Source organism: Pleurodeles waltl, chromosome 12, assembly GCF_031143425.1.
Source record: "Pleurodeles waltl isolate 20211129_DDA chromosome 12, aPleWal1.hap1.20221129, whole genome shotgun sequence".
NCBI lineage: Eukaryota > Metazoa > Chordata > Amphibia > Caudata > Salamandridae > Pleurodeles > Pleurodeles waltl.
In genome coordinates, this window is record NC_090451.1 from 676,399,955 (window position 1) to 676,412,374 (window position 12,420).

The 12,420-nt window shown below is 42.1% G+C and overlaps 1 protein-coding gene across 1 annotated transcript in view; it reads right to left on the reverse strand.

Moving 5' to 3' along the window:
- Positions 1–4,940: 4,940 nt before the first annotated feature.
- Positions 4,941–12,420, reverse strand: part of LOC138267219 (extracellular calcium-sensing receptor-like) — a 45,482-nt gene continuing 38,002 nt past the window's right edge. The window contains exon 6 of the mRNA XM_069216075.1: positions 4,941–5,743. Within this exon, the coding sequence (XP_069072176.1) occupies positions 4,941–5,743 (803 nt within the window). The remainder of the gene's footprint in view (positions 5,744–12,420) is intronic.

The following is a 12,420-nucleotide window of genomic DNA, read 5'->3' on the forward strand; positions in this document are numbered from 1 at the left end:
CACCATGACATATGCCATGGTTTCCTCCTTTATGTCAAAAGTCTTCCCCAATATGACAGCCCCAGTATTTTACTATAGGTGCCACCTATGCCATGAATTTCCTCCAGTATGCTAGTGCCAGCATTTTTCTACCCATGCCCAATGCCAATATTTACCTCCAGTGTGTCAGTATTATGCCGTGGGTATCCTCTATGCAAGTATTTCCGCCAGTGCCAACATTTAGCATGGGTGCCTCCATAAGTCAAGAACATGTTCACTTACACTCATTCTCACCACTGTCACTCATTTGCACTCACTTGAACTCATTAATTTGCACTCAGTCTCTTGCACTCACTCTAACTCTGACTCACTTCTACTTTCTATCTTTAACCTAGACAATCCCACATACCCATGTACATACTCATGCATACACATGCCCTCTCACACAAACTCAGTTCCACCCACATACATGTAAACAACATACGTTTAATAGCTTTTTATTTCACTTGTTATGTTGCGTACCTACTATGCCAGTCAAGGTACTGCCCCAGATCCACTCCAGTTTTTTTTTACACTAATAGTGAAAGATAGATGATTGTTACCATCAATGTAATACACAATAGCAGCAAGCAACTTGGAGTTTGGAGTCTGATGCTGATAATGCAAGGCACCCCCGAGTTCTTGGCACTGATTTTGAGGCCAGGGCCACCTCGTGTGACCTGAAAGACCAGGAGTTGCAAAGGCAATGCCATGGGCTACAAGGGGCGAGCCAGGAGGCCCAGCCCCTAAATGTCGTCCTTGTGAAGCCGTGTTAAACTCACATTGGCCATATTGTAAATATCATAAATAAAACTCTGGATTACATTTTGTGAACAACTCATGCCGAAAGGTTAGTCTACTCTTAAAGCTAGATGGATCTCCTTCTTCCTCTACCCCAACCCAGGAGGGAGGTCTAGCTTCATCTTTGTGCCCGAGAACCTGAAGAAGGATTCCTTTCCTTAGCTGCTTCAAGGATCAATGATACACACATACATGTACAATGTCAACATAGAGCCCCTTACGTCTGACAGGTGGTCGCTACTGGCCTTGCTGTGAACAAAGTTTCAGCTTTGGCTGCATCAACATGAACTGGAAAGATCCCACCAATCATAATATCCCCGCGCCTTGAAAATCCAGATCTTCCAGGACTTGGGATTCCAGCCAGTTGTTCGGCAGATGCTGGCAAAGAGCAAGACATCAGCAAGTAAACAATGGCTTTCTGATGGCTTCTCTGTGACAAGTATAACAGGCCACTGAGGAACCACTTGCCAATGTAACCGAGCCAAGTGTGAGGGCACAACATCCACTTCTCCATTTAGCATCAACGAAATCAAGGAACGACCGCAATGAAATAGAACAGTTTTTACAGTCATCTGGTTTCTTCGGAGGTGCACTTTTTTTTAAGCCAGTGTCAGGTGGAAAATGTATTCTTAGAAGTAGTGCTGTCTGTGTGATGGTACTTCAGTGAATATAAAGAAGTGAGGGTGGAGCCATTATTTGAAAAGACTCCCAAATTCTGCTTTTAGATGTGTGGCTCGATTGTTTTCTACTTCCCTTAGTCACATACACACAGAGCACTGCTGGAAGATGAGTTCATGATCACTGCCTGCTGGTGATTTATAAATCTGCATTAGATCCCAATGGGATACAGCAGGAGCCAAACCTAAATTGCCGTTTTATTCTGAAGGAGCATCTGGAGTTCCCTAATTGACAGCAATAATGATTAAGATTGTGTTTTACTGCACTGGTGCAAGCACAGGACTTGTGAGCAACTGACAACACTGTACATTGTATGAGGCTAATAAACATAAGCACGTATGAGTAGTGGGGCAGTACCACAGAATAACTTTTACATACTCTTACATGAATTTGCAAATATTTCCATACGTCATTTCTTTTTAGGATGTTCTTTATTTTTGCAACTTGTGAAACTGTAAATTGTATTTGCCCGTTCAAAGCTGTACATACTGAAAAGTAATTTTCACGGCATTGTGAGATAATCCCCACTAAACCCTGCTAAAATGTAAAATGCTGTTCACTTTTTCAAAGTAAATTATATTTTGCAACATAAATAGTCACATGAGTCTTAGGGCCTCATTACGAGTCTGGCGGTCAGAACAACCAACCGCCGCCATACTCGAAGTGTGGGGACTACCACGGTGCTGGCGGTCTCCCCACCAGACCCATTATGAGTTTTCCATAAAAACGTGCGGCAGCATTGGATTCGGCTCCACATGGATATGGCAATAAAAATTATGAGTGGAATCGTGAAGAACTATTTAGTGTGACTTTGAAAGTATTTTAATGGCATGTGGCACATGGCTATATTATGTTGGAGAGGCTTTGAAAATATGCATCCTAACAGAACATTTTATATATGTCTGCAGTGGTTAAACGCTATTCAGCTAAGAAAAAAATGGACACTGTGGACTTGAATAATTACTGATTACTTTTTAGATGTATTGTGGGAAATGAAGGATTCTACCTGTAGTCACGTGCCTGGATTTAAAAGCAAATGATTGTTATTAATTGCAAATCTACTCACCTGTGAACAAGGCTTTACACAAAGCCGTAACACATCAGGAAAGGAACTTGCTGTACTGTTTATTTTAAAAAAAACATAAACGTCTGCTTGTTCCAGGAGCTGGGCCGCAAGATCTCCTTTTGACAGATTTTGTTTGCGGGATTCTCTGTCACCGCTAGCTGAGGCTGCCGCCAGGGTTGGGGGGAGGGGCCATACATATATATTACTTATTTAGGTTTCCACCCTATCCATTTACAAAACCAACAACCCACTTCAACACTTTAAGCTACTATTAACAGTTACATTAAAAAATGCTTACTCACTTAAAAAAGACAAACAATATTAATAATAATAATAATGATATAAACAATAGTAACACATACAATTAATATATGAACTACAACACATTGCAATAATCGAAAAGTAATATTTTGTACAATTATATTGTTGAAAATGATTATAAAAAGCAGAGCTTACCCACGCCAGATACAGAAAAACTGCCTCCGACTGCCCACATCTGGCGCAAACCGAGGTCGTTTGCAGGCCACATCCGTGAAACATTTTCAGGGGAATAATATGCCCTATATATGAAATTGTAATGTAGGATATACAATCTACTACTAGGGGATATCACAACCATTTACTTATCTTTCCTGTCTGTGTGTGTTTTCCTTCTCCTGCTCTCAGGAAATGTCTGATCAACAAAAATAAGTGCCAGGGCTCAGATATAGGTGTCAGTGGCCTCCACCAGCATACACTGGCTCACATTAAGCACTGGAGTTCTTATTTGATTCTAGGGTGTATTCCCCCACAAGCTAGTCTGATGAACTGTGCGCAGATCAAGCGAAAGAGGATGATTATTAATGATCAGGTAAAGACATTTTGGTAACAGTATGATTTCCATAAGGCCTCTCGTCCCTGCCAGCGACAGAGGAAGAGATACCAATCTAGTAACTTGCTGTATACAATGTCTGAACATAAATTCTCTTAAAACAGTGCCCATGTTTTAACTTATCCATATGCCAAGATATTTAACTGAGTCCTCATGCCACTGTCAGTGATAACTTGAGCAATGAAATTGTTACTTGCTGACTGTCAAAGATTGTCTGCTGTGATCCTAAAGAGAACTGGAAGAGAAGGTCAGGCAGTGGAACACAATACAGACCAGACTTATGAGGTAAAGAAATTCCCTATCGAGGTAAGTACTGGGGTTGAATTCCAGGAAATTGGACATGACATAAAACATTGTTAGTGTGTGAGACAGAATGTTAAAGCACAAGGGTAAGTAGCTGGAAAGAGGAGTAGTGTAAAATACAAAATATTGAGGCAACTCACAAGAAATGTAGTAAGTCTACAATCATAGATTTACAATGACATCTGAGTGTAAATGTAATAGTTTTTTACAATTCACAAAAATTCCCAGGAAACCACTAGAAAAGTTGCACCACGGGGATACCTGGAAACAACAGGGGATATTCAATTTTAATCCTATTATTGCTGTATGTAGTTTTACACATGAAATAATCTATACAGGGAAATGTGCACGTTGTTTTCCACAGGGGCACCCCTTCCTCCACACCCCCACTAATCCTTGGGGTAGTCCATCCCCTTCCCACCCCGGTAAAGTATTTACACCACCGCTGAAATGAAGGAAAATATCTTATTCTTTCAAGGGTGGAAAGGGGAATGTGGTGGAGTTCGTGAATGTCCATAAACACTGCTAACCATACCTTGAAACACCTTGGTACATCCATATTCCCTCGCTTGAGTGGGATTTCCTGGTTCATAGAATTCCACACTCAAGGTGGAGGTCTTGGGACTACTGTTACCCTTGTGAATTCTCCCCATTGTTTTAATAGGGGAACTCAGTTTTTTAAAAAGGGGATTATTATGATAACATTATAAAATGAACTACATTTGTAATACATTCTTGTTAGAAAGTTGATGGTACATAACCAACAGATCTAACTTGGCAATTCCAAAACTGATTACCACCTGGCCAGATTTGTCACTTTTGATGTGATAAAGAGTGACGTTAGTCAGCTAAACATACAACCACATTTATACCAATGGCTTATCTGATGCATGTGTGTATTTTCAGTAAATCTAACCTGGTTAAATATTACACATTTACTCACTCTTCATTACTTTTCTTGGTGACTTTATTTCTTTGGTTAGTAATCATGATTTTAACAGTGAATGTAATACATATTAAGCATGCCTTCTGTCTTTTTGCCTGGTCAATGCCACAGAGAATGCTAAATAAGTAAACCACAGCTGCACTGAATTGCAGAGGTCCCTTCTTTTGGCCTAAAGATATTAGGAATAGTCCCACCCTCAAAATAAATTATGGGTTTATCACGACTGGAAGATGACCAAAACCCAGGCAAGGTGACAACTAACTGTGATGCACCATTTTCTCTACAGTTCTCCCCATTAACCTTTGTTTTGTGTTCATGTCCGGTCGTATAAGGATGATGTAACACTTTGGAAAAAATATGCACACAAGTAGAGCAGAAGTAGAGGACTGGATTGCGAAAATCTCCATGGCCACCATGTACTTGCCCCGGGTGCTGAGGTAGGCAGGAATAAATGAGATCCAGACACTGAGGAAGGCCAGCATGCTGAAGGTGATGAACTTGGCCTCGTTGAAGCTGTCAGGAAGTTTTCTAGCCAGGAATGCCACTAATAAGCTGACACTTGCCAAAAGCCCAAGATATGCCAGCATGCACCAGAATGCAGCAGGGGATCCCTCATTACATTCAACTATTATTGTTCCAGGCTGAGAATAATTGTTGTGTTCTGTGAAAGGGGGAGCAAGAGCTAACCAAAAGACACAGAGTAGAATCTGAATGAGTGTACAAATACTGATGACTACGTAAGACAATTTAGGTCCAGCATATTTCTTTAAGGCACTGTTGGGTTTGGTTGCACTGAAAGCGATAAGGACCATCATAGTTTTGGCCAAGATGCAAGAAACACACAGAGAAAATATGATGCCAAAGGTCACCTGGCGAAGGAGGCACTTCTCATGTATGGGGTAACCAACGAATGTCAATGAGGTGAGAAAGCAGAAGGAGAGGGACAAGAGCAGTAAGTAGCTGAGAGTTCTGTTGTTGGCTCTGACAACAGGTGTATTTCGATAACGAAGGAAGAGTCCCAAAATGCCAGAAGGAATAAGTGAGAATACAATGCCATTTACTGACAGTATGGTCCCTAAATCGTCTTCATATGATAGGAACTCCATGGTCTTCAGGATGCAATGTTGATATTTTCCATCAGGCCACAAATCTAATGGGCACTCAATGCATTCAATGGAATCTGAAAGAACAAGAATAAAATAATCATTATCTTTTTTCAAATGATTTAATATTGTTACTGAAGGTTTGTCATCTATATTTTTAGATTAATTTATACCGGTTTGGTTGGAAATCTCTCCGGCAGAACATGGCACACAATGGAAACAGCAGACAGGCTCTCCCTGCTTGGTAACTTTCCGAAATCCAGGCAAACAATGTTCAGTACAAATAGAGATAGGAACCTAAAGGCACAGAATAACACGTAAATGTACACAATTGCATGAAATTGGGTTAAAGGGTGGGGGGACCATTCTGAAGCACCAAACACAATTGTTGTCAGGGTGAACCACAATAGTAATTAAATTAACATGCGCTTAACCCTCTGGTAGCTTGGCACAAAAGCAGACAGGCTTAATGTAGAGGCACTGTGTTAAGCAATTCTGCAGCACTCAAACAGTAATAAAGTGAAAATACAACCCAAGAAAATCCCAAACCAATTTAGAACAATAAAGTAAATTTTAACAATTGAAAACAGATCAATAACAGAACCACAAAAATCTAATCAGTAGAACCCAAAATATTTCCTCCCTTCACGTACTAAGGCTCCAAGTATTCTGGGGTGACAAAAGACTGGTGTCAGGACTCTTGGTGTTCTGGAGGAAATCCTTTGAAATATAAGTGGGGCAGAGAATACCTCCACCCCATCAATTCTGGAAGAATGGCCCAACACTTAGTCCCCCTTTGGCTCACTGCGTGGGAGGAATACACAAAGACCAACTGCCAACATATTCACAGTCATGTTGTAGTGAGGCTCTCTTGGACCCACACTGGTTCTCAATTTTAGCTTTGTTTTATATTTTACATCTTACATGTTTCAGCTGACATCGTTTTTAGCAGTGACATTTTACACACTTAGGCTTGCATATTATTCATAGAATATATTGTACAAGATGCTTTTTTTAGTTAGCCCTTCTCACTATATAATCAGTACATTCTGTTCAAAGCTAGGAATACAGTTCAAGAAATCCTTGTGCTGCCAATGCCCGTTCTTAGACAGCTTCTAACATCTAGACATATCACTGCATCAGAGCTGAACCTCTAGCACAGTATGGGTTTTATTATATAAATGATGCACTGACCCGGAAGGGGCAGAGGGACACTACAGTAATGACCAGCCAGGGATGACTGATGTGTTTGACATGCAGCTCTGCTAGTGCTCATTTTACAGTTTCCAGAAAAGGATTTCCATCTACACTGCAGGCTGATTCCTGATTCAGTTCTCCAGGTATGAGGGCTATGGGTAGCTGCTTGACTCTGGCAAAGGCAGAATGTACACTAACTATGCTCCCAGTATAGAGTAAGTGATAGGTAGAAATCATTTGCCATGGTTGGATTCCTCATGCTTTTCCCCAAGTTCGTAATGCTGACAGCATTGCTTTGTTTTTTGTTTTGTTTTATCTGCCTAATTATTGCAGCTCATTCTCTCTTTGCAAGGCAACAATTATTTCAATAAATGCATTGAAAACGTGTTTCATATCTCTCTTGTGTTTTGCCTGGGCATGCATGAGTAATACAACAACAGGATAGGATCTGTTTCCACGACTTCCCTAGGAGTCTGAGTGTCATAGTTATGTGGCCATAATCACATTTCACCCCAGTAAGGTTATGGGTTTGGGTGAGGCACTGTGAACTAGCCAGGAATTGGGCCAACAGCTCCCAATGCTGTGGATGAACGCAGACCCACATCCTGAAGATCTGTCATCCTAATATGCAGTCCTATTACCTTAGCAGGAACCTTATAATGATGTGACTCTGGACACAAGCAGCAAGCACGAAAAGGTTAGGACAAGAAAATGGCAACTTTCTAAAAGTGGCATTTTCAGAACTGTGACTTAAATCCTGCTTTTCCATTTACAAGAGTATTTTCATTACAATTCATTTGAGTCCAAACTTTGCATTCCTATCTGTTCCCAATCAGAAGTTAGCACTGATTAAATGTAATAAAGTAACCCTAAAGTTATGCTATTGGAGTGATAGCCCTTAAAGTGGTGAAAAGGGAATTTTAGAGGTTTTCACTACCAGGATGTATCAAACTTTAAAACACATAAATACAATATGCCATGCCATATGGGCTGTTTAGGGCTTACTGTAGGAGTGACGTGTTTTAAAAAGGAAGATTTAGGCCAAAGGTTCCACTTAGGTCGAATTGGCAGTTGTAAAACTGCATTACATGCTGCTGTGGTGATCTGAGACAAGGTTTTTTTTTTCCATAACCATTTTTATTATTTTTAAAATGCTTGTGAACACAACAGAGGTACGAAAGAAAACACATGCATATCAGTGAGTACATGACAGTCCTGCTAAATGAATCAAGGTAATATCATCTGCAGATGTCGACCCCCCTCCCTTCTCCAACAGAGCATGATAAACTTGTTTCACACAGGCAGCCCCCTGTAAGCCCGCCGCTTCTCCTAATTTTTCTCGTATTTGTGGGGACAGCCCCGTGCCTCATAGATCAGCTTTTCTAGTTGAGAGCACCAGTCCATTCTGGATCGCCACTTCGAAAGTGACGTCGCCGTCGGGCCTCTCCAGAGCTGTGCAATGTCTCTCTTAGCCACCAGGCAGGTGAGCCCATGAATATTCAATCCGCCCTCAGCCCACCCAGCTCCTCCAGAATGCCCAGCAGCGCCACCCTCGTGGTCAGTTCAATGGGACAACCAAGGACCGCTGAGAGGTCCTGCTCCACCACCCCAACCCGCAGAAAGGTCATATCCCCGGACACTCCCATGCCACATGCAACAGGTGCACCTCTGGCTGACCACATCTCAGACAAGCCAGGGGGAGGGTCCCCGAGTGAATATGCCGGTGTCTCCCTGGGGACAGGTATGACATGTGAAGGTGGTTTATCTGAATCATTCTAAGCCTGGCAGAAATGGGCAATTCCCTTTGCTCTAGATCACCGGCACAGACATTCCCCAGATATGTGATTCTAATATGACGTCCCATTGTCGAAAATACTCCAACCGGGACACCTGCTGAAACCATGTTCCCTGCCACGGGGCGTCAGCTTGGTGAGGGATAGGTCCCACCCCGTCAGCTGCAGCGCCACCCGCCAACACTGAAACGCAAACCGTGTGCATTCAGGGCTGAGACAATTTTTAAAGTGCTACTTTGGCAGGTGACACAATGAGTACTGCAGGCCCGCTAGTAGTCTGCTAGTAGTACTTTATTTACAGGCCCTGGGTGAATGTAGTACCATATACTAGTGATTTATAAGTAAGTTAAATATGCCAATCAGGTGTAAGCCAACTGTACCATGTTTTTAGAGACATAGCATAAGCGCTTCAGCACTGGTTGGCAGTAATAAAATGCACAGAATCCTAATGCCAACAAAACAAAATTCAGAAAACAGGAAGGGTGAAGGTACAAAGTTTGAGGAAGACCACACCAAGGATCACTGGTCTGATATGCATACCCCACCTGAAAGTAGGGAGAACTACCCACCCTCATGGGGGTTCTCATCACTAAGGTGCAAGAAACAGAAAAAGCAATCAGCATTAGAGTGGTCACTCCCAGGACAGTGTTCCATTGTAAAGTCTAATCCTTTTACAGAGATGGATGTTATGTTATGTTATGTTATGTTATAGAGGTTTATATAGCGCCCAACTGCCAGCGGCCTCGTAGCGCTTATACAGCCATAACGATGACATACTGCTTAAAATTATTCGAAGGATTTAAGTTTTAAATAGCCAGGTCTTCAGTTCCTTTCTGAACGACATCTCTTGAGGGTTAGCTCTCATCTTGAGAGGAAGGTTATTCCAAAGCAGAGCGCCTTGATATGCTACTGATCTTCCTCCCCACCTGGCTTTCCTCATGGTTGGAATTATAGCCAGGTTAGCTGAGGAGGATCTAAGTGGCCTAGCTGGAATATAAGCCTGAGCAAGAGTTTTCAGCATTTCAGGTCCCCTATCAAATATGGATCTATGAAAGTGGCATAGGGTCTTGAACTGAATCCTTTCCGCTACCGGGTGCCAGTGTAGGGAAACGATTCCTGGCCTTATTGAATATTGTTTAGGAATGTTTAGTAGCAGACGAGCCGCTGCATTTTGTACCCTTTGCAGTCTCTGAATTACATATTTCGGGGAGCCAATAAACAAAGCATTACCATAGTCAATACGAGCACCAATCAGTGCCTGGACAACTACTCTTCTTGCTGGGAAAGGTAAAATAGTTAAAACCTTCCTCAGGGTCCTTAGCAAAGCAAAAGCAGTTCCTGCTATTCTATTCGCATGTTGGGCCATTGAGAGAAGGGGGTCCAGCCATACCCCTAGGCTTTTAATAAGTCCTTTAAGGGGGGGGAGGGTTGATACTCCTCTCAGTAGGCTAGAGTTTAAAGGGGGAATTTTATTTCCAAAAAACATAACCTCCGTTTTGTCATCGTTAAGCTTTAGTTTACTATCAGCCATCCAAGTTGCAACTGCTTTCATACATGGACCTAGAGCTGACCCCATATCTGGATGGGAATTAGAGAAGGAGACTATCAGCTGCGTATCATCAGCATATGAAACTAGGTTCAGTCCAAAAGGCTCAACTATGCCTGCTAATGGCCTCATGTAGATGTTGAAAAGTAATGGACTTAAGGCCGAGCCCTGAGGAACACCACAACTACTGAAGGTGCTCCTAGAGATATACTCTCTATCGAGTACCTGAAATGACCTCCCATATAAAAAGGAGCAAATCCAGTCTAACGCGGAACCGGCAATTCCACATCCTTGTACCCTTTCTGTGAGGATTTTTAAGTCAACTGTATCAAAGGCCGCACTTAGGTCAAGGAGGATAATCGCGGTTTCCATACCTAAATCCATCCTCTTCCTTGCCTCTTCTGTTATGGCGATCAGGGCAGTTTCTGTGCCATGTTTAGGTCTAAAACCCATCTGGGTAGGATGTATAAGATTCTTTTCTTCCAGGAATGTGGATAACTGAGAGTGTACATGTTTCTCCGCCAGTTTGGCAATTAGGGGCAGTAATGAAATTGGTCTATAGTTGCTCAGGATCTTAGGATCTAGGCTGGATTTCTTCAAGAGTGGCTTGACAATGGCTTGTTTCCAATGATCAGGCACTGTGCCATCACTCAGAGAGGTATTAATAAGATTCTTTATTATCGGCCCTAATGCTGAGATTCCCAAGGATAGGATCTGGGGGGGGGCAGGGTCAAGTGGGGAGCCCGATTTTGTTGATCTCAATAGATTGGTAACTCCATCCAAACTAATAGGAGTAAAGTTTGTAAAAAGGATTGCCTCCCCAACCTCTTGGCTTATTCTCTTCTGCCCTATATTAGGGGTATTAGGAAAGGCTAGGTAAATATTCTGGATTTTATCCAGGAAAAAACTAGCCAGATCTTCTACATGTTGTTGGGGGGAATCCCTAGTTTCTGCTTCCTCTCTAGGATGGATAAGATCTTTTAGGGCATTAAAGATCTCCTTGGGTGAGTTGGCAGCCGCTTAAATTTTTCCTGCGTAATAGATTGCCTGAGCTTTCTTAATTTCCAGGTGATACTCTCGAATCAAATTTTTATAATCCCTTTTCATGGATTCATCTTTTGTGCAGCGCCATCTCCTCTCTAGTTTCCTACACTCTCTTTTCTTCTCTAATAGGTCTGCATTGTACCATGGAGCCGACTTCTTACGCCGGGTGCCTTTAGACGAGGAGAGAGGTATGGTTTCCTCTAGGCTGTTCTCTATCCATTTATTAACAGAATGCGAAAAATCTGTTATATTATTTGTATTTATACTTCCTGGTCTATTTTTCTCCAGGGCGGACACAAAATCTGAGGATTTTAATCTGTGCCATTTCCTTCTGCGTGGGAGTGCCCCCATATATGGGATCTTGTAGTGAGTAAGATGTAATTCCATTTCTACAAGGAAATGGTCTGACCATGCTAGAGGGGAAGATGATAGAAATTTTAGATTTGGGTTATTAGAAAAAGCCAAATCAAGTGTATGGCCCTTAACATGGGTGGGGCCATGAATAAGTTGGTTTAGATCACAAGCATTCATATCTGCTATCAACATCTTAGAGGATGCAGTTTCTATATTTTCTGCATGAAGGTTAAAGTCACCCAGCACTAAAAAATTGGGTTTAGTGTGTGTTACTTGTGAAGTGTGTTCTGCCAATGACATTATAAAATCTCCCATGGGACCAGGTGGACGATAGATCAAAACACCAGAAAGTGTGTAATGCGGGTTTATGTTGATCGCGAACGACATGCTTTTGCAGCCTTTGATTAGGGCCGGAGCAGAATTGATCTTACATGTGTCTCTAAGAATGACTGCAATGCCTCCCCCTCTGCTAGGTCTGTCCACTCTACTGATTTTATAACCTGAGGGGAGGGCCATAACAATATCTGGTCCAGAGCTTTCATCCAGCCATGTTTCTGTTAGAAACAAGGCCAGGGGTTCAATTTGTTCTATTAGGAGATGAATGTCCCTTGTATGAGCTCCTAGTGAACGACAATTAATTAGACATATGGGAAATTTATCACGATTCTCCGCTTGTCGATGGTCTGTGGATGCTCTAGGT